At 42.2% G+C, this 23,388-nt stretch overlaps 1 protein-coding gene across 1 annotated transcript in view; it reads right to left on the bottom strand.

The window, feature by feature from the left end:
- Positions 1 to 941: 941 nt before the first annotated feature.
- The window catches only part of KLHL29 (kelch like family member 29), a 303,040-nt gene continuing 280,593 nt past the window's right edge, over positions 942 to 23,388 (bottom strand). Inside the window, exons 7-9 of the mRNA XM_029912274.1 lie at positions 7,721 to 7,919; positions 3,115 to 3,297; positions 942 to 1,126 (exon numbers count right to left, since the gene is read on the bottom strand). Of these exons, the coding sequence (XP_029768134.1) occupies positions 942 to 1,126; positions 3,115 to 3,297; positions 7,721 to 7,919 (567 nt within the window). The remainder of the gene's footprint in view (positions 1,127 to 3,114; positions 3,298 to 7,720; positions 7,920 to 23,388) is intronic.

Raw genomic sequence — 23,388 nt, 5'->3', positions numbered from 1 at the left:
AAAAAATTGTGGAAGGCTTTTTTTGGACCTGCCAGTATATTGAAAAATCAGTTATTTGCATAGCTCTAATCATAATGCATACACACAAGGAGGACAAATGAAAATTGTACAGGAAACCTTAATTCTAGGATTTCCTATGGTTTGCATGCTTGACTTTGCAACCTTAATATTTTCTTTTAATATAGTTTTTTATATGCAATATTTATATATTATTATATATACACACCTCTACCCCGATATAACACAACCCAATATAACATGAATTCGGATATAAAGCGGTAAAGCAGCGCTCCGGGAGGGGGGGCGGGAGGCGGGGCTGTGCGCTCTGGCGGATCAAAGCAAGTTCGTTATAACGCAGTTTCACCTATAACGCGGTAAGATTTTTTTGGCTCCCGAGGACAGCGTTATATCAGGGTAGAGGTGTAATTACATAAAGAAAACTATGTTAAAAGAGCATTAAGTTTACAAAGTCATATGCATCCGAAGAAGTGGGTTGTATCCCACGAAAGCTTATGCTATAATAAATTTGTTAGTCTCTAAGGTGCCACAAGTACTCCTGTTCTTTTTGCGGATACAGACTAACACGGCTGCTACTCTGAAACCTTTACAAAGTCAAGCATTCAAAAGTTAAATGAAACATCTGGTTCCCACCATGCTCTATTCAGCACACCTCAATATGGATTAAAAGGTGTTCCCATGTAATGGATGCCTATATGAGATGAATTTGGTATGTCTCAGCTCCAGTTCCCATGCCACAAGCTACTGTGTATTTGTTTTAATACAATTTTTTTTCACTGGAACTTTTAAAAAAAGAGTAAATATTTCTATTTTGCTTATCTTCTGTAAAAGCTTGTTTTGACCAAATCAAAATTTTGGAGCTAATTTGAGTCAACAGTGTGCTTTTACATCACATGTCAAATAATTTCTTTAGGAGGAGACCCTTACCTTTCCACATGATCAACATTGCCTGCCACACCAACACCTCCAATGGTATAAATTTTCCCATCGTACACCAGGCTGTTGTGCCGACACCTTGGGACTGTCATTCGGGATACGAGATTCCAGTTATCAAGTAAGGACATGTAACACCAGACATCAGACAGCGTGACACCAGACTCCATGCCACCTGCCAACAAGGCATGGGTGAGAAAAGGAGAGAATTAAGTGAGAACTTGGATGCAGGTAGTTCACTGTATGTTGCAATCAAAGCCAGTTACTAAGTAAAAGCTCTTCAAATGACATTTGAGTAATTAAAATAAATCACCCTCAATAGGGAGCATCTGTTCCTATGAAGCAGATCTGTGTCATTGCGTCTTTGCATCTCAAAGGTTTGTTTTTTTAAGATGAGATGAGGATATCAAGATGTCAGACGGACATGTGCATTAAGGAATATACACATCCAACAATAAATAACTTCCAACCTATTAAATTACCACACACTTGTAAGAAGGTGTCATGTGGCAGAGACTGACTGGCTTGCTAGACACTGTCCACTCTGAAATCCAGAATGCTTAATTCAGTTAAGTGACAAAGAATGGAAACAACATGTTTTGTACACGTATAAAGTAGAATTAGGGGATTTTAAGGTTTAACTCCTAATTTTCAGGCATCACTTCCATGTTTAGTTTGGTTTTCTGTTACAGTGCAGAGCCAGTGTTATAGGCACTGCCAAAGAATTTAAAATGATCAAGCAGTATACTAATACTGGATATTTCTGTAGCTCTTTCTAACTGAAGGTCCCAAAGCATTTCACTTTCCAACACCTCATAAAGTGGGTAAGTATTATTATTCTTTTTTACAGAATAGGAAACTGAGGTACAGAAAGGCAAAGTGATTTATCTAAGACCACACCAGGAGTCAGTGATTGAGCCAGGAACAGAACACAGAGTCTCAGTTCTATGCCTTAATGACAAAACCATGCTTCTTCCTCAGTAATGTTTTACCAAAGGATATTTCATTAAACCTCCTGTGTTATCCACTGTGGAACACAGCAGTTTCAGGTGTTTTATTTTATTTTACTTTTATATTTGCTTTGTGTTTCACATCTGAGCAAAGCAAAAAACCCAGTGATACTCAGCAAGTTTTGTACTGAAACCGTGTGAGGCTCCTGACTTTTACATAGTTTCCACCCAGTACCATAAACGGGCCCAGATTCACCAGGTTCACAAGAAAGGGATCTAATAAACTTTGGGGGGTTGGGTTTCATTATTAATCTTTTGCACACCTCTGGTTATTACACAGTCTGCAATGTGGATTCCTAATACGATTCTTAATAGAAACTAGGTTAACAAAATGGCCAGCATTGCACAAAGACCTCCACTGGGGAACTTAACACCGGTAGGAAAACAAAGAGATTTGGCTAAATTGGTAGCAATAATTTTTATTCAGCTCCTGGGGTTCTAACATCTTTCTAGTCAGCATAAGGAGAAGTGATGGGGGAATTCAAAACCACGCAAACCACTCCTTGCCTGAGATTCTTTCGATTCTCAGACATAATCAAACTTACACCCAGGGACCACTAGGGGGATCCTTACAATTACCTACTGGAAGTTGCTTTTTTCCCCAATCCAAGGAAATGTACCATATGATTGAATACAAACAGACGCCTTTATACTTCAAGCACAAATTGTAGTCGGCAACTCTTTTAGATAAACCCTTTTCAGGAGTGTGGCTTCCGGAGCATTGAACCTAACAAGATTATAGGGCTACAGTCTTCTATCAAAAGAAAGATTTCAACAACACTCTTGGAAACAAATATTTTAAGTGTAGGTCACATATTCAGCAGCTCAGTCAATCTTGAATGCAGCAACCCACCATTTAGACCCAACTTCAGCCACTGTTTTAAACTATGTTACTACAACCTGGAAACCTCTTTCACAGGTTTGATGGTTGTTGAACCTATTCTCTATATAACTGCAAAATGTGCTGTTGAGTGCTCTGGGACGAAATTGGAGCTTAAGTGAAATGGAGAGTGATAAAAGCATATTTGTTTGTTTTTTCCTTTCCCCGAGGGGTGGTTGAATAAAACTGGCAACCGTTCCTCCCTGCTTACACTGTACAATACAGATTGCGAGGAGCCAGTGCTTTTCTGCTCCCAATGTGTATGCTACTTACCTGAAAGATAGATGTTGTCTCCAGCGCTGACTACACTGAAAAACTCCCGATCGTAGAAAGGCAGGCTGGCCAACGGGTACCATTTATTGTTTTGAGGATTTAAACAAGTGACCGCCGTTAAAGCTCGTTGGTTCATGCCAATCATCTGACGACCTCCCACTAGGACTATTACCTCGGCCACACCTAGGATGCAATTAACCAAAATACATTCTAAGAAAGCGTCATCTCTCACCGGGGAGGTAAGCTATCTAAAAGCACTTTGCAGTCAATCCAGTTCTCTATCCCCATTAAAAATACCCTTAGAAAAACAAATCTTTTTTTGGTCTCTAATAGTCTGCAGCTAGCCTATCATTTATAATTTGGTTCCTTGAATATTGTTGCAGCTTATTAAAGGCTCATCTATGAAAAATATTGTAGGCTGAATGATAAAACAGGAGGCGGGTGGGGAGAAGGTGAAAAGGACATGGTGATAATGGTGAGTGAGGAGATACAATTTAAACATAGCAGGATTTAATAAGGAAGGTTGGAACCAGTTGTATTTGGATACAACCCCACCCCCACTCAATAGGGAAAGATAATATAAAGGCCTCTATATCAAAAGATGGACAATGACTTCAATGGGATCAGGATTTGATCTTAAGCATCTAAACTGCCATCTGGCTTTGTCCTTGATTAATGTATCCTCACACCAAAGACTGATGTATTGAAAACTTTTAGGCTTTATCTCTCTTGGCTGCATTTCTTCAACATTTAAGTTTGTTTTCCATCCACTCCTTCAAAGGGGCTCCTTTTCAAAATACTCTTGTGTGGTTATGTAACACTACAGACCCTGGTCATCGGTGGGTGGGATCGAACCTTAAACCTCTGGAACTTAGTGCAGGAGCCTTTACCGCATGAGCTAAAAGCCAGTGGCTTCTTATCTAAGGCTACAGAGCAGACTCATAATCTCTCTCTTTAAGTGGTCTCGGTGCCACTAGATGGGACAGAACACCACACCAGAGGTGTATGGGTTACATTATCCCAAACAAACTTTGCCTAGTTATTAATTATTATTGTTATATGTGCATTATGGTTGTGCGCAGGAACCTCAGTCCTGGATCAGGTCCCCACTGTGGTAGGTGCTGTACAAACACACAGTGAAGAGGCAGTCCATTCCTTAAAGAGCTTGTTGATTTAGATTTACCTGCGCAGACGGAGATTTCTAAAACCTTTAATCTTAGGTGTACAGTGGGCCAATTTCCCTGCTAGTGTGAATGGGTGATACACCACTGTAGTTACTGGGGCCCATCTACTGAGGTTTTAACTCACAGTTTACTCAGTGCCTGGACTGAGGTAAATCTGAGCAAGACTCTCAGGATCTGCCCCTATACCGGATCCCTATGGTACATCACATTTTAACTGCTTGACACCCTCTGGCCTGAAACACTCACTGTCAAGTGCTTGAGATATTTTGGATTTAGTGCTCAGTGTAACAGCAGAAACAGCAGGCCCTGGTACAAAGAACTATTCACCAGGATATTGGATTGTTGTCCTCCATCATCTGGATTTTTGCGTTTTTATATTGAAGTGTTCTTCAAACAAGTTTACTCTCTTATTAAGATATGAACCTAAAATACTATACAGTTTTAAACAAATATTTCTTAGTAATAAGAGATCATTATTTTTAGTACATACCAGAAAATGTAATCTGATGTGCTAAAGATAATGTGCTGATAATAAATGACCTTGAGAGGGCATCTCACACCCTGCAGCAGACCCACAAAGGGTGTTTGGAGATCCTTTGTGCATCCATAAATGTAGACAATATGCAAAATAAATGGTTCTATATAATTAGACTCTGACCTAAAAAAATATAATCACCCTCTCTTATCCCAAAAGAATTACTTTCCCCTCATCAATAAGCTTCTGTAAAAGGTTTGCATTACATCTATAATTTTATATACAAAGATAAAATAAGCATTTTTCAAAAATCTTCAAACATCACACCATTAGCCGTCTTCAGCAAAAGACTTTAGTGTGAATTGTTATTGAAAGTCATCTATGTTTCCTCCTTCTGAAAAGTGCTTTGATTAGGCAGTCTCCACAAGCTGCAAATGATGAGGCTTGATATACAATACATATACCGTACTAGCTTCAATAGCCATGTACATCAGGCAGTCTGCTTAGCCTTGTCATTGTACTTGCTCGGAAGAAGCAACAAGCAAAACACACAGGAAAGTTTCACCTATTTCTTCCACATCTGATTCTTATTTGTTGCAGTTGTTTGATACATACTATTTGTACTAACTTCCAGAGTAACAAGTATTTAGAAATTTTCTAACACTACCTTGAAACAGATTGATTTATTACACTGGAGAATTGCTTCTTCTTTATTTTTGCTAGACAAAAAACACATGTATGCCCCATGTGGAAAGCTTCTTGAAGCAACGCTTTCTTCATAGATTGTGTGTGTGTGTGTGTTTTAAACGTAATATATCTGTGTGATCCTTTTGATTTGAATGCGACAAACAGCCTGATCTGATACTGTAAGACTTGTGGTATTGAAATAAGAATACATCTACACAGTGCTGTGAAAGTGAAAACTGCTTTACAATAATTAATCAACTGATCCTCACAATACCCTGAGAGGAAGGTAAGAAAATATTATTGTCCTGAAAAAGCTGAGGTAGAGAGGACAAGGACCACATTTTTAGAAGTGTTGTCTAGGTGTGGGGGCTCAACTTTAAATACAGTAACTCCTCGCTTAACGTTGTAGTTATGTTCCTGAAAAATGTGCCTTTAAGCAAAACGATGTTAAACAAATCCAATTTCCCCATAAGAATTAATGTAAATGGGGGTGGGGGGAGGGGTTAGGTTCCAGGGAAATTTTTTTCACCAGACAAAAGACTATATTTTATTTATATATATATATATATATATTCTATATACACACACACACACAGTATAAGTTTTAAACAAACAATTTAATACTGTACACAGCGATGATGATAGTGAAGCTTGGTTGAGGTGGTGAAGTTAGAGGGTGGAAGAGGGTGGGATATTTCCCAGGGAATGCCTTACTGCTAAATGATGAACTAGCACTCGGCTGAGCCCTCAAGGGTTAACACATTGTTGTTAATGTAGCCTCACACTCTACAAGGCAGCACTAATGGAGGGAGGGGAGACAGCATGGCAGACAGAGACACACACCCTGTGTGTGAGAGAGAGACGCGCATTGCCCCTTTAAGTATGCTGACCCCACTCTCAGTACACTGCCTTTTTAAGTAGATCAGCAAGCTGAGACAGCAGCTGTTGCCAGGAAGCTCCCTCCATCCTGAGTCCTGTCGTGTGTTCCCCCTGCTCTATGGAGATGGGGTAAGTGGGGTGCAGGAGCAGGGGGGACGGGGACACCCTGACATTAGTCTCCCTCATTCCCCCCTCCCCCGGCACAGTAAGCAGGAGCAGCACATGGCAGTGGGGGGAGGGACAGCTGAACTGCCCGGCAATTGATAGCTTGCTGGGTGGCTGCCACACAGGGAACTTAGAGGAGCGGGGAGCTGATAGGGGGGCTGCCAGTCCACCCTGGTTCCAATCCCCCACTAGCTGCAATGGGCTGCTCTTCCTGCAAGCAGTGGACAAAGCAGGCGGCTGCCAAACACCGTTAGAAGGGAGCATTGCGCAACTTTAAACGAGCATGTTCCCTAATTGATCAGCAACGTAACAACGAAACAAGGTTAACCGGGACGACTTTAAGTGAGGAGTTACTGTACTTAGAGCCCTATTTTCACAGGTGCTGAGCACCCTGCCACTGAAGTTAATCATTCCTGAAGATCAGACCACTCATTTAGGTGCCTAAATATGGATTCAAGTGCTTAGCTTTAGGCACCCTACTTTGATCATTTTGGTGCATGTGTCTAAAAAGTTGGGCTTCCCAAAAATAGAGTAAGCCAAAAGAGGGGAAACTTTTTGGACCTTAAGTGACTTGCCTAAATGCCACAGAAGAAGGGTGATCATATTTCTCAAAGAGAAAACAGGACACTGCGAGTGGCTGGCCTGAGACCTACACCTCCTCCCCACCCCAACCCCCGCCCGCAGGGCTGGCCCAAGCTGCTTGCCTGAGCCCCCTTCCTTGCACAGGGGAAGGCAGGGCTTGGGTGAGCAGCGATGCACATACTAGATAGGGTGACCATACTTCCCGAGATCGCTGCTCACCTGAGCCCTGCCTTCCCCCCTGCATGAGGCTGGAGTTGGTGTCGCTGCTCGCCCCAGCCCTGCCTGCCTCCCCCCCTGCGTGGGGCTGCCATTGCCGCTTGATCAGTTTGGCAAGAGCAAATGGAACAAATGCCCACTTTTGCCCAAAAAGTCAGGACAGCCGGGACAGGGCTTAAAAAAAGGGACTGTCTCGGCCAAAACGGGATGTATGGTCACCCTACACAGAAGGAGACAGAGTCGCAACTCTGGACTCCCTGGCTCCCAATCCTGTGCTCGTGAAAGGTGGTGAATGGAAGAGGAATGACACTTACTCCTCCCTTCCTATGCAAACTACAGACAGTCTGAACCATTCAGTCTTGGACTGCAGGAAGTGTCAGATCAGAGAGCTTTTCCTCTGAAGCTAGCTTTGCTTTACCTGCTGATAGCCTGGGCCGGGTTCTTGGTGTCTGCATCTCTTGTCGGGCATGTGGGAGCATGTGATAACGTTTTGCTTCGTTCACTAGATCCCGGCAGGCCTCTGAAGACTTTATCAACTCCTCATTGTCAACAACATTTAGCAGATAACTGGGATGGATGAAGGGGAGGCGGACCACTGCCAGCAACTCCGCAGCATACTGGAGAAAGAACACATGGCAGCCTTAGTGCTTGATTTCAACCATTTGGGGTTTCCTCCTCCCCCATCACAAACACTTCCCCTTATTACCCAACTTGGGAATATATTATACTTTGAGCTGCCCTTAGTACCTGAGCTTTGCTGTACACACTCCTGATTTTCATGGATCCTGCATACACTCCCCAAACCTTCATTATTGTTCAGGTAGCACAAAGACAACACATTCCTTAGCTGCTCCACTCTGAAGGCTTTTTGGGGGGGGGAAAGGGAGGGGTCCCATATGGAGACAAAAACAATCTTCAAAAGCTGACAATTCTTGTTATACAGAGATTTTGTTGTAAAAGCAGATTCTCAACTTATGCTCAATATAACACCTTATGCACAGGAGACAGGCATTAATCTTCCTAGCTTCCTGAATTCACCTTGAAATTTAAGACTGGTTGCTACATTGAAAACAAATGGCTTTTCTAGCATTTTGTGTGTGAAAAAAGCAGATGAGCAGCTGGGGTTTGAATAGCCGCTATGGTGGAGACTAAAAAACACCATCCAATTTGTTAACGATCTTTTAATTAGTAGGATTTATTTGTTGGTGAAACAAATCACGTACTTCAAAGTTTTCCTAGAAATCAGATTCCTGCGGATGCTACGCAAATACTGACACTACACCCCATCTTCTATATAAATAAAATAAACCTTGTAGTGCAAAGGACATTGGAAGAAATGAAGCTGTCTGTCGCTGGTTATTGCTTAAAGGAAAATAAAACCACAAAAGTGAAAATTGCAACTGATAAATGAAGAGTCCATTCACTGAGAACTGATTTTAAATCACTGTTTATCTTACAGCATATCACAGAACACTTCACAGTGAGAGATAGAAGAGTTGGAGAATGCATTTATGGAGCTGGGTATAGGGAACATATCAGGACAATAAGAACTAACTATGGCTGCATATTTAGAAGGACAGTAAAAGAAAGGTGACTATTAAAAGCAACAAAGATGATTGTTATTAGTAAACATTTATATTATCGGAGCACTCAAAGGCCCCAATTGGGATTGGGACCAAGATTCAAGGAAATATTCTTGAAGATTAAGGGGTTGAGCCTGAGAGGCGCTTAACACCCAAAACTTCCACTGAGCTGCAGGTGCTCATTACTTTCTGGAATCCATCTATCTGTTTAGTTGTTTAGACCATGTTCATCACCTTAGTGATGAACAGACTGGACTTCTACATAGAGTGCTTCCATTGACGTGCACGAGCTGAAATTGTGGAAAAGCAGCATCACTTGCCCCATAACCTCAGCCGTGCAGATCACAACGCCATCCACAGCCTCAGAAACAATTCTGACATCATAATAAAAAAGGGCTGACAAAGGAGGTGCTGTAGTCATCATGAATAGGTCAGAATATGAACAAGAGGCTGCTAGACAACTCTCTGACACCACATTCTACAGGCCATTATCCTCTAACCCCACTGAGAATTACCAAAAGAAACTACATCATCTGCTCAAAACACTCCCTAAAGAAGCACAGGAACAAATCTACACTGACACACCCCTAGAGCCCCAACTAGGGGTATTCTACCTGCTACCCAAAATCCATAAACCTGGGAATCCTGGATGCCCCATCATCTCAGGCATTGGCACCCTGACAGCAGGATTATCTGGCTATGTAGACTCTCTCCTCAGACTCTACGCTGCCAGCACTCTCAGACACCACTGACTTCCTGAGGAAACTCAAATCCTTTGATGATCTTCCAGAAAACGCCATCCTAGCCACTATGGATGTAGAAGCGCTTTACACCAACATTCCACACAAAGATGGACTACAAGCCATCAGGAACAGTATCCCCGATACCATCACGGCAAACCTGGTGGCTGAACTTTGTGACTTTGTCCTCACCCACAACTATTTCAGATTTGGGGACAATTTATACCTTCAAGTCAGTGGGACTGCTATGGGTACCCGCATGGCCCCTCAGCATGCCAACATTTTTATGGCTGACTTAGAACAACGCTTCTTCAGCTTTCGTCTCCGTACGCCCCTACTCTACTTGCGCTACATTGATGACGTTTTCATCATCTGGACACATGGGAAGGAGGCCATTGAGGAATTCCACCAAGATTTCAACGATTTCCACCCTACCATCAACCTCAGCCTGGACCAGTCCACAAAAGAGGTCCACTTCCTAGACACTACAGTGCTAATAAGCGATGGTCACATAAACACTACCCTATACCGGAAACCTACTGACCGCTATACTTACCTACATGCCTCCAGCTTTCATCCAGAACACATCACACGATCCATTGTCTACAGCCAAGCTCTAAGATACAACCACATTTGCTCCGATCCCTCAGACAGAGACAAACACCTACAGAATCTCTATCAAGCGTTCTTAAAACTGCAATACCCACCTGGTGAAGTGAAGAAACAGATTGACAGAGCCGGAAGGGTACCGAGAAGTCACCTACTACAAGACAGGCCCCAACAAAGCCTGAAACAAATACTCACCAGCAACTACACACCACACAACAAAAACACCAACCCAGGAACCAAACCCTGCTACAAACCCCGGTGCCAACTCTGTCCACATATCTATTCTAGGGACACCATCAGAGGACCCAACCACATCAGCCACACCATCCGGGGCTTGTTCACCTGCACAGCTACCAATGTGATATATGCCATCATGTGTCAGCAATGCCCCTCTGCCATGTACATTGGCCAAACCGGACAGTCTCTACGCAAAAGAATAAATGGACACAAATCTGACATCAAGAATCATAACATTCAAAAACCAGTAGGAGAACACTTCTCTCTGGTCACTCAATAACAGACCTAAAAGTGGCAATTCTTCAGCAAAAAACCTTCAAAAACAGACTCCAATGTGAAGCTGCAGAACTGGAATTAATTTGCAAACTGGATACCATCAGATTAGGCCTGAATAGAGACTGGGAGTGGTTGGATCATTACGAAACCTAAACTTAATTTCCCCAATCCTAATTTCTCCCTACTGTTACTCACACCTTCTTGTCAACTGTCTGTAATGGGCCATTCTCTTACCACTTCAAAAGTTATTTTTCCTCCCTTGGTATCCTGCTGTTAATTGATTTATCTTGTTAGACTGACCTCACACTTGGTAAAGCAACCCCCATCCTTTCATGTATTTATACTTGCTCCTGTATTTTTCATTTCATGCATCTGATGAAGTAGGTTCTAGCCCATGAAAGCTTATGCCCCCCAGAATTGTTGGTCGCTAAGGTGACACAAGGACTCCTCGTTTTTTTTAGTGTGTGAGTGCCTCTAGTGTCTGGGAATCAGGTGACAGCTGCAGTGGAGGAAGAATGTAGAGATACAGGGATGGAGAAAGGAAAGATGAGTGAGCAGTTGTTGGTTAGAAATATTTCTCAAGTTCTAGTGTGCACAATTGGTTCCACCCTGCTAGGTGATAAGCGATCATACTCATCACAGGAACATCTTCTACCACTTCCCATTTCCCTACAATAAATTTAAAACAGAGGCATCAGTTTGGTAGGACATGCAATTATCTCTTTCCAGTAGGAGTCTGCACTAACCTACCTCCTTAGAGCCATGTCACCGTGATGATATAAACTAAGTTAAAATGAGCATGTGATGTGACTGAAATGGATTCAGTCTGGCAGAGAGAAGAATACAGGTTTTCACAAAATCCAATCACTTCATTTAACAGAGTGTAACAGACATGGAAGTGCTTGGCAGTCTGAAATGTCCAGTTTTCTGAGAAGAGATGAGTGTGTGTTTGCATAACAGTAACACCTCTGAACTTCACAACTATAATAAATAACACAGTAATAACACTTTACACTTCTGAAGCATCTTTTTGTCTGAAGAGCTCAAAATGTTGTGCACACACTAATTATTGTGAGCCTCACAATACGCCAGGAGGCAGGCAGGTTTTACAGATGGGGAAGCCGAGGCAAAATGATTAGAGTGACTTGCCCAATGTCAGAGTGACAGAAAGATGACCAGAAGCAAATGCTGACTATCTTGTTCTAACCGCTAATTCAGGAGACTTCCTTAATACAACATGAGATTTGGGAGATGTATTTGCATAAGGCCAAACACTTCCAGGAAGGACCCTTTGGGTTCAATCCTGAGCGTCACGCTGCTCCACTTGTATCAAGGAAGTGGTATAAAGGGAGTAGAAAACAACAGGGTTTCTCCTTCTGGGGTGGGAGGCGTCCTCAGTGACTATAGAGCCATCTATACCTGGGTCTATGCGACCCATCCTACAGCCTGCAGAATAGGGGGCATGTCAAAGGTGGGGGAGGCATGCAGGAGGTGCGGTCTTAGCAGGCTGCCCTGTAGCAATTCCTATCTGTCTGCTTGGGGGTCAAGGCCACTTGTGTGAGACTACTCTAATCTACATCAAACTCTAGGTTGGCCTCACAGAAGCAGCCCCAGGATCAGGGAGACTCAATGACCTCACTTGTGCCCCTAAATTTTGCCTGGCAGAAGATCAGTTGAGTAGCTGGGCACAGGTAAGAATCTGAGCCCTGCCATCTGCCACTGTTCCATACAGTGAAATAAAAGATGCTTCCGTGACTCTTTCCTCTACTAAAATTTATTGCAGAGGGGGGTGAAAAAAAAGTTCTGCCCTTTCCCTAGAGTCACAAATGTCAGGGACTTGGCTGCAGACATTTTAATGCCATTAAAATGATGCTAACTTGTGGGAGAGGGAACACAGTCGACATATGGCAGTGGGAGGCAAAGCTCCGATTTCAGGAAGTGCCTTTTTTAAGAAGTCTGGGGGCGTTTAACCTTACAGAGGAGCCAAGATGAAATGCAGAATCAGGACACCAGGAATAATGAGGATATTGATGGGGACATCAAAGTTTAGCCAGTGAGTCTCTAATGGGGATGCTAATCTCGTGCTGTAATGAACTAAAAGGAATAGCTAAATAATAGTTGAAGTAATGGAGAAATTGGCATATGCACACATCTACAGCTAAGGCAGGCCAAACAATCTTCCTAAGCATCCTGGTTCATCAGAAAGCTGCCCCTTCTGCCTCTCCAATAGGCCCTGTGCAGGAAGCAGCCATACTGCCAAGTAAGACAAAACGCAAGCAAATACTCATGTCATTAAATGAGAACCTGGGGTTAGACACCAGGATGTCGCCATGTTTAGCTTAAATTGGCATTTAGGGGAGAGCTCCCCTCCAGCAACGAGAGGCAATTCTCCTGACTCCACCCGCAGAGATACTGCATTCTTCCCCCAGGCCTCCTAGAATAAATGAGGCAACGGCTGCTGAATTAGCAAAGCACACTCTTTCTTTCGCCCACCTTTCCTTAATTAGATTAGTGAGAAACTCTAACTGTGTTTCTCTCCCTCTCTTCCTCTGTCTGAGCTTGTGGCTCATTGTGAAGGCTAATAATAATTAGAACATGTCGCTCTCTCTCCTCAGCATGAAAGCTAATGTCACATATCAAAGCTAATGTCACATATCAAAGCTAATGTCACATTTCACTCTTATTCTTTCCCCACCCAAACAGCTACAGAAATACAGCTGTATGTGTGTGTGAGAAAGAGAGCACACACCGTTGCTGCTCTGCTTCATCACTGCTAGCATTAAGGGTATGTGTCATCTTATTGTTTTTTACCAAGGGATTTGCAGGGTATGTATAATCTCACTGTCTCTAGAGGATGGTAGAGGCTTTTATAAACCAGTGGCTTTTCGCACTAGCTCCTTTAAGCACTATAGTCGATGGCGAGTTTCATTTGGCTTTGCTGATTTAAGTACATCCAAGTGGTCTAGGGATTCTGTAGCCTATTCCTTTCTGATTCTGCCTTGTGACTGCTTCATAGCCTCGTTAGCTATGATTGTATTAAATAGCTTGTGACCATTATCCTTTTTATTGAAGATTGGAATAAGTACTAAGCATTTCAACCTTCTTACCATCTCTTATTTGCTCTTCTTCCTTTTCTTTCTCCTTCCCTTGCTCCTTGTACACATATAAAACTTATATGGTTCCCTTTTACATTATTAAAATTATTATTAATAATAATAAAATAGTACAATAGATGTGAAGGGCACTTTTCAAAATGTACACGGCAAAACTTTCAAAGAGCAGCCTCCATTTTTGTGGATGCAAGTATGGGCTTACAGTTTGTGCCTGTAATTCCACTGTGGCTACACATTTTTTAGAGCATTCATTTCTCACATTCTGAATGCAAGTGCAAATTGGATAGTCAGAGATGCAAATATTCAGATTTGCGCCTGCAATCAATTGGTGTAATTCTATGCAGGAGGTCAGACTAGATTACGATACGATAATGGTCTTTTCTGGCCTTAAATTCTATGAATCTGTTAATTCATTTTTGCAGGTGGTAAAAGGCAGACCACGTCTCAGCCCCTTGAGCATTTAGCTCATTGTTTAGACAAGGCTCTACTCCAAGGAGTTCACCATCTAAATTCAATCACTGCAATCATACAATATCAGGGTTGGAAGGGACCTCAGGAGATCATCTAGTCCAACCCACTGCTCAAAGCAGGACCAATCCCCAGACAGTTTTTTGCCCCAGATCCCTAAATGGCTCCCTCAATGATTGAACTCACAGCCCTGGGTTTAACAGGCCAATGCTCAAACCACTGAGCTATCCCTCCCCCCTATACAAAGAATGAATGAGGCATGAGTATGGGAACAGACAGGACAGCTCTTCAACTGGTGTAAACTGGTGTGGCTCCATTGACATCAATGGAGCTATTCTGATTTATTCCAGCTGAAGATATGGCTCATAGAATCACAGACAGTTGGGGATGGAAGGCTAGACCCCCTCACTGACTCTTTGTAGAGTTTGCTCTCCATGGGGGGTCGCAGGGGAGGAGAGGTGGCTTGACAACTCACGAGTAAGGGGGACTGGCTATGAGGGAAGGAGTAGCCAGATTTGGCGTGGGTTGGCTCCTGAGGCACATATACATTTGCCAGACTGCTATCGATTTCATTAGCTCAGCTGGCCAGCAGTTTCTTCACATAGCCTGAGTCCCTGAGGATTTATAAAACCCAGGACAAAATGCCTTTATGTTGCAAAACAGACAGGGTTCCTGCCCCATAGAGCTTACAATCTAAATTTAGATGTGACACAGTGAGCGAGAGAAACAAACCATAAGGTGGCATGCAGTGGGATAGCTCAGGGTTATACCAATCAGATCATACTGAGCAGTGGTGCGCATATGTCGCTGAGCTTCTAGTAGGCAGAAAGCAATAACCCAATCTGGAATTTGGCCAAGCCTTTGTGGTTAATGGCCCTATCCTGTGGGAACTTTAATGACCACACATAGTCATGACGTGTGTTTAAGATCTCCTCTGAAAGGATGGCACCTCTGACACCATAAAGCCCCCAGTACTACAATGGGATATTCACTGGTTACAGTTTTCACAGCACAGTGAAGATATAAATTGTTATGTAAGTGTTAAATATTATTGGGTCAGTACTGACTCAGAATGATGGTGCTGCCTGTTGTACCATCAAGATTATTTCTTGCTGATTCGAGATGTCTCATCCATACATCTAACCCTGCATAGTTTATCCACCTAACTTCTGCATATGTTTTCTCAACTTCTGCAGTCAGAACAGCTCTCCAGTTGGATCACAGAATATTTTAATGCCATTTACATTTCTGCTTGGTGGTCTGAATGAGGATGTTTACTTTGTTAAACTTTTTGTGACCTTTCTTCCCCTAGTAATTATATCTGTATTATTAGCAGTTTATAGAAAGTGGGCTTTAGTCTGATACCTGACTTTCAAAACTCTTCAGTATCACATTAAAAAAAATTGCTTTTTACTCTGAAATCCCCAAGCTAGTAAAATCCTCATAGGTATTCTTTAAACGACTGTCACTGTGCTTCTGCTTAGGCTATTGTCACAATAGTATACTGCTAGTTTTAGGAAATATGTTTACTGTTGCAGAATCAAATTTCCTGCTCTTTAAATATTACACTGGAAAGCTATCAAGATTTTTGACATTTTTGAAGTAATGCCCAGAGAGGTCAAAATAATGTTTCCCTGATGCCTTATAGCTCATCTCTCTGTCTCTGTTTTACTATTCTTTCATACAAAAGACCCTTTGTGCTAGCTGCCTAAAGAAACATATTTTAGCTAGAAGTACACATACAGAAGTAAGATTATCCATATTAAGATAGGTTTTTAGTCCAACAAACTGCTATTTCAGCTGTTTATGCATAATTCTAAGAGACTATTTTTTAACATTTTAAAACTAAACTAGGAATACATTCAATTCATCAGAGAGACTAAGAAGATTAATACACCACAGCCTTAAAAAGATTTCTCTGCCCTCTCACACAGAGACTGGGTTCAAATTCAACTGGATTTTAGAGACAAAATAAAAAAATTCTAATCTGACAGTTGCGGCAAAAACTCAGCGGTACTGTTAAACAATTATGAGATGACTCTGAGGTGGCAGCAATGCTACACCCACAATAACACACTGAGACCTGTAGGGGGAACATGTTTTTAAAAAGCGGAGGTTATCCCTTAGTTCCTGGACTGGTGGTCAGATGATGAACTGCATGTTGAGCTGCACTGGCAATGAATGCTAGAAATCAAGAAGTTTCCAGTGGCAAAGAGACAAGGCACTGTGGGTTAGTGCCAGGCAAGAGTCTTGACCTGTCCCCACCTTCCCGCTGCTGCTGGAAATCCTCCATGATCTTCTGAACTAGAACTCCCTATATGACACCAAAAAGCCTTCGCAAACTATAGGTGTCCAAGTGCAATAACAATGGGGAACTGGCTGTTTTTTGAAAGTTTAAACAGAGTTCTCGAGACAGCAGCACCAGTTGCTGATTCGAAGCTTCACTAGAACAAAGCAAAGCTTTATTTTTGGGGCATCACAGTGCTACCTGGTGATCAGGGCAACCACTTCAATGCATATTGCCCATGGGTGCCTCAAGGGCACGCGTTCTTTCTAATAATCTCTTCCATATTTATAAGTGTTAGGACAAGTCCAAATCAAATCTCTGTTCTCTGGTGTGCACAGCATTTGTCTACTATTTATTATTGTTTAGTTTGCATTGGTTCAATTTCTTTGAACTGAAAATCCACTAACTATAAAGCTTGAGTATCATTATAGCTGGAAACCTTATAACATAATGAGATGAACATTTGGAATGAAGTCTGGTTCCCAGGCCCCGGACTCACGCAGTGACTCAGTGGGAGGGAGCTACATGTAGAAATCCCATGCAAAGCAAGAGGAAAATAGCACCCGCCTCACTTCTTGAAACGAAGTTTTAACATGACATCTTTATGGCAGCACAGCTGACTAAACACCATAATGTCATCAGTGTTGCAGAAAAGGAGCTGCTATCCTGTTCTCCAAACAGTTCATGGAGCAGCACGTGAATATGTATTTCTAGATGTAATGTGATGAGGTTATATTTAAGCACACAGGATGATGAATCATTAATTCATTACACTCAGAATTTATTTCGCACTCAGACATTTTAATAAAGAATCTTATCACAAACGTCTTATTCTGCTGACTAAACTCTACCAAAATAAATGTCCTCAGAAAGTAACAAACCCTCCAACAACCAGTGATTGGCATTTCATTTGTTCTGGTTATAAATATACACCCACATATACACCTGTACACACACATATGTACCACAAAGGCATGCTGTCAAGATTAAATGGTGTTTATAACGTGCTTTGAAAAGGAAGAGCGCTCCTGACACATACAGCATAGTGATACACACATACAAAGATTTTTTTCCTATTTATAATGCAATCCTGAACTTCATTTCCCTTTCCATTCAGAAAACCCGGGAGTGTGGCCTAATGTTTGGACTGGATGACTTGGGAGTCAGGAGTTCTCTTCATGATTCTGCCACTGACATAAGTGTGACTACGTGCAATGCAAGTAATCTCATGCATACAGCTACTCTGCATGTGCATGTGCTTGCAGGATGGAGGCCTTAGTCATTCAGTTTCCTCAGCAACAGAAGAAAGAAAAACACTGTTAAAAGTAGGAAGATGTGTTGGTAAAGCCACAAAAAACTGAGAGGGGATTTCAGGACAGGTGCAACTCCCAAAGCTACTTTCAACTTTTTTTTAAAAAAAATTAAATAAACTAGATTTCAAGTTGATGGTAGGACCCCTTAAAAATAAAGAGTGCCATATACCAGCCGTTAGTGAGTAACAGAGAACTCCACCTTTACCCTGCTTTATTAATTAGTGGACCTGTTTTCTCTCTTGTATCGCTTCTTCTCTTGATGTGTTTTTTTTATTATTCCCCTGGACCCCTGGGACTAGTATTAACTCACCCATTCTGTTTCCTCCCACTCTTGTTATTCTTCTCTCTCCAAGCCTGCATTGGTTCTGTGAATTCTTGATTGTTTGGCCCCCTAGAAAAGGACTTATTTAAACCCCAGATCTTTGAGCAGTCTGTCACTATGTGAAGACACAATGATTACATCTCATTCCTTGCACTCTTCACTTTCAGAGAAATTGGAGTTTGTTACACTGCAATTATGGCATCCATTAGGACTCTTCTGCTTTCCAAAGGGGAGGCTTTCAATGCATTCTGCTATTATTGTAGTCACTAAGGATGGGGTTTCCAAAGGTGCTAGGCACTCAAATTTCATTAAATTTTAAAAGAAGTTGGGTGCCTAACTCCTATCAGCTCCTTTGAAAATCCCAACCTTCATTTCATACTTAGCCCATATTTGCTTTCCTGAAGCTAACACTCTTGGACTGCATTGTTCAGTGAATTCATTTCTTACTATGATGAATTTAAGTAGCTTCCTGGTACTGAATGTCATCATTTTGAGTTTTCTTATCATTTTCTACCCATTGCTAAGGAAAAGGCTCAGAGTGTTTTTGATACTTTCTGTATCATTAAGCTTCTTCATAACTATGGAACCTTTCTGATGCTGCATGTTTGACGATATGTGTTAGCTGGGTATTTAAAATTCTCCACGACTATGGTATCCAAACACCTTGAGAGTTGCCCATTTTTCTTCCTTCCAGAAATCCACTGTTTCTTCTTCGTTATTTTCTGCATCCTAACCAAAGTCATTTTATTGCCATTCTCTTTAATTGTCAAAAGGTAGCTCATTGGCATATATAACGTTTGACATAATGCCACTTTTCCTTCTCCACATTGTCTTCCCTTTCCATCACTCCTAGCTACTAAACTTACTGGTGTGCATGGTGTTCATTCAGCCTGTATTTGCTTTGCCTCAATTTTATCCCATTGCCCCTGCAGTGGTTATGCTCCCTTGCATCACCCTAGGTAATTCCTCTCCTTTCCTCCTCAAATACTTGTAGACAGTTATCCCCCTTTAGCTGTTGTTAGACCAAGTCAAGCATATTCAATCCTTTTAATCTTTCCTTCAAAATCAATTCCTCTAGTCCTTTAATCATTTGTTTTGTTCTTCTCTAAATTACCTTCAATTTGTCTACAAATCTCTGGTTCTCAGGTGCCATTAAGATACTATTTAGACAGAGCTTGCTCTGAGGACACAAGTTCATAGACAGCTCATTAATTTTTTTATGGGTAAGACATTTCATTTTATAAGTGGACATTTTGATGTTAAACAGTGTTTTTTTAAAAAGGGCACACTATCATGTCTGTATGGATCACAGAGAAAGGTGACATAGGCACATGGCACTCTGGTCAGATAATAAATTTACTACTTTAGATCTTTAACGTCTTGAATAGACATTGGTCCAGATCTCCAACTTGAGTATATTGACATAAATCCATTCACTGTTAGCCCAGCAACACTGGTTTGCACTAGCTGAGGATCTGGCCCAGTATCTAGTATATCCTATCAACACTCCATGTGATAGGTATTCCCCCCCCCCCATACATTTCACAGAGAGGAAAGTGGAGGTAGGTAAACTGGCTTACCCAAGGCCACACAGCGAGACTATGGCTAAGCTAGGATTAGAGCACAAGAGTTTCTGGAATTAAGCCCTGCCTGTGCTCCGACCCCTATACCATGATGCTTTTCACATGACAGTGCCTCATTATGCAATATGTATTTTGTATGATCTCCCCAGAGGTAAACTAAGGTTAAAAGGAATAACTACCACGATAAACCCTACCATCTCCTCAATCAGTCTGGAAGAGAAATAAATAGAAAACCAGCAAATCCAGCTTTTCTAGATGTGTCAGTCTATTGCGAGATTTCCGAGTGACAAATAAAAGGAATCTCTACAACCAGTGGTCTGCTTTCACTGCCACAGGAAATTACCTAACCATTCAGGAACCTGACATCAGATGCCATTTCTCTCAGTTAGATTGATTTCATGCAACTGCATTACTAGCAGGGCTGAAAGAGTTATATAAATGTTGCCATATGCAGTTGGCATACCGTCCCAAAGCACTGGGGTACAGTTATTTACCAAATATTAGTTTAATAAATATTTCATTATTTGAGCTCACTATCTGTCTTATGTAGATGGATCGGTGACCTTTGAAAGCTCTGTTACTCTCCCTTTGTAGCACATCTCAGATGCTGTTTTCTGTAAAGCAGTACAGCTCTTTTATACAGCCCCGTAAGACTCCTACACGGCACACTTAACAGAATTAAAACTGGCGAGGGTATATCCTTTCACCTTGCTTTCCACAGCCCAGGTCCATTCAGGAGCCCCCCACTGCCACTTTGAGCCTGGCCTTAAGAGGATTAACAACACTAAAAAGAATTTGATACCCAAGGAGTAGATTTTCAATGGCACAAAGAACAGTTAGGCACCTGATCCTCATTTACTTGCAGTGAGAACAGGGGACTAAATCCCACTTGTGCTTCTGAAAATATAACTCCCCCTCATCTCCCCCAAAGAAGCTAACATAATATGAGGACTCTGGTGATTACAACCAAGGTGGTGCACGAGCAATAGCAGCTTTCCAAAGAGCTTTTCCTCCCTGGAGTGGTCACCCTACTTACTCCCTGCTGTGGAGAATGAAGAGCTATGTGTAATTTTTTTTTTTTATAAATATCATCTCAGTTCACCCAGTTGAGATTATCCTGCCTGACTGCATGGAGTTCAATCAAAGGAGGCTGTTTGGGGGAGGGAGGGAGGGAAGGGGAAACAAACAGGAACAAGACCGTGACAGAAATAAGGCTCCTTAAGGGAACAATGCTGGGAACTATTAATTGGGGAATGCCCCTGGCCAGCTTTCAACCAGTCTGGCTAGGTTTATGATTTCCATCTCTCAGTCTAAGCGTGAAGGGGATATTGAACCATTAAAACCCCCCATGCCTAGGAAGGAAGGGGGCTTGAGTGAGCTGCCAGCAGCTGCCTCGGGGGAGATGCTGCCAGAGACACACAGAGAGGGAGAAGATGCAGCAGGTAGCCTGCTCCCCCCAGTCCAGGAGCAGGGATGTCTGGGCTAAGTAGAACTCACCCAGCACTTGCAAGGAAAGAATGAGGTGCAGGTAAGAACCAGGCATATAGGCCTTTTGTTGTTTTACTCTTTGCTCTGCCTGCTATGTAACTCTGGGTGAATAATAATGCTTTGTTTTGAGCTCCCTAAGGAAAAGGGCTTACAAGTGCCAAACAGAGCGGGGCCTACAGGATTAACATGCTTGGGAAACAGGGGGATTGCAGCCCAGAGATCCAGTCCCAGAGTGGTTGAACCACAGGGTTCCATGCACTTTAGAAGGAGAAAAATGGATCTAAAACACAGCTCACTCTGTAACCACGACACCTGCCTTCCCATGCGTCGATGCCTTTACTCACTATGTCAACTTTATGAATTACACAGCATGCGCTTCTGGGCAAAGACCTTGTCTTAATGTATTTTCAAAAAGCCCCATGCACACATATGACACACCATCCATATACAATACAGGATAGAATATAGTGGTTTAAAGAGCGTGCCCTTCATACTCTCCACCATTAAACTGCAGACCCCTGACCAGCTGTACCCCTGCAAGAATTCACCCTTGGTGAAGGACAGCAGTGAGGGGTGCACTGTGCCTTCCAGCAGAATTTTAATTTGTAACTGGAGCTCCACCGGACCCCCCCACTAGCAGAGGCTGCCCGGGAGCTGCCCTGAACCAGCATATTAACTGGTCTCTCGGGCCATGGACCCTCCCAGTTTTGTGGCTTTGCTGGCTGGTTACTGAAGCAGTTGCTGTGGTTCCCTGCACCCTCTGGTTCCCTGTACCAAGGGATCTTCAGTGACAGAGCCTGGGTGAATCAATCCCATTATACCCTGAATGAAGTTAGAGCATCCTGTGATGCTGGCAGGCCAGGTGCCAGCTCATGCCAAGCCCCTATGCTTCACCCGAACACTGACAAATACATAGCTGAATCAGTCTGGCTCACCTGTGTGTTAATATTGTTAAAACCGGGATTAGATTTATAAAAACATGTTTAGTGTTTAGACTTGTAAGTTGCTGCATGTATTGATCTCACTTATAATAGCTGTATCCCATGTTATAAGATAATATTTAAGTGTTTGCTCTATAACTATAAAAGTGTTTTCTCTGAAACTGTAAACTTCCAGTCAAGAGAGAAGCACTACCAAGTGTGAAATACTAGTTTGCCACAGGAGGTATTATCTCCTCCTGCCCAACAGAAAAAACGGCTCATATACATCAGACAAACCATTGTGGAACATCAGAGGACAAAAGACTTTGTTATTGGCCCTCATCCCCCCCAATGAAGAGAAAACGTGCACATGAACTCGTCCCATCACCTTGAACTCTGGGGGGAAGGCAATAAAAAAATCCCTGACAAGAAGAAGAAACTATATCTTAATGCTGCTTGGACTCTGGGAGACAAGGATGACTAAGCATAAACAAAAGATCCCCACTGCTTGGCCTGGGTTAGCCCTAAAAGACATATAGAGCTTGATTATCATAGAAGCTTCTATTACCTTTTGAAACTTTTTTCAGAGTGGTAGCTGTGTTAGTCTGTATCAGCAAAAAGAACGAGGAGTACTTGTGGCACCTTAGAGACTAACAAATTTATTTGGGCATAAGCTTTCGTGGGCTAAAATCCACTTCATCCGATTAAATGGGTTTTAGCCCATGAAAGCTTATGCCCAAATAAATTTGTTAGTCTCCAAGGTGCCACAAGTACTCCTCGTTCTTTTGAGACTTAAGACTTTAACTCATTGTGTGTGTATGTTTACCTGCTTTAAACCTTTTAAATAACTCTAATTTCTTTTTCTTAGTTCATAAATCTTTAGATAGTTTATTATAGGATTAGCTAAAAGTGTTGTCTTTGGTGAGACATCTAGGGTGCAAATGAGCTGAGGCAGTGGTTCTAAACCTATTTACCATTGTGGGCTGCATATGCAGCTCTCTCTGTGTTATGTGGGCTGCATCCACACAATATATATACACTACCTGTATGGCCCTGAGGATGTCACATGGGCTGCAGCTGTGTGCTGATTGGGCCGTAAGCAGCCCATGGGCTGAGAACCACTGACCTGGGGTAAGTGACTGGTCCT

This window comes from Terrapene carolina, unplaced genomic scaffold (genome assembly GCF_002925995.2).
Source record: "Terrapene carolina triunguis isolate 2854851 unplaced genomic scaffold, T_m_triunguis-2.0 Scaffold42, whole genome shotgun sequence".
Taxonomy (NCBI): domain Eukaryota; kingdom Metazoa; phylum Chordata; order Testudines; family Emydidae; genus Terrapene; species Terrapene triunguis.
The sequence above is the reverse complement of the archived record's forward strand: the minus strand, read 5'-3'. Positions and strand labels throughout refer to the sequence as shown.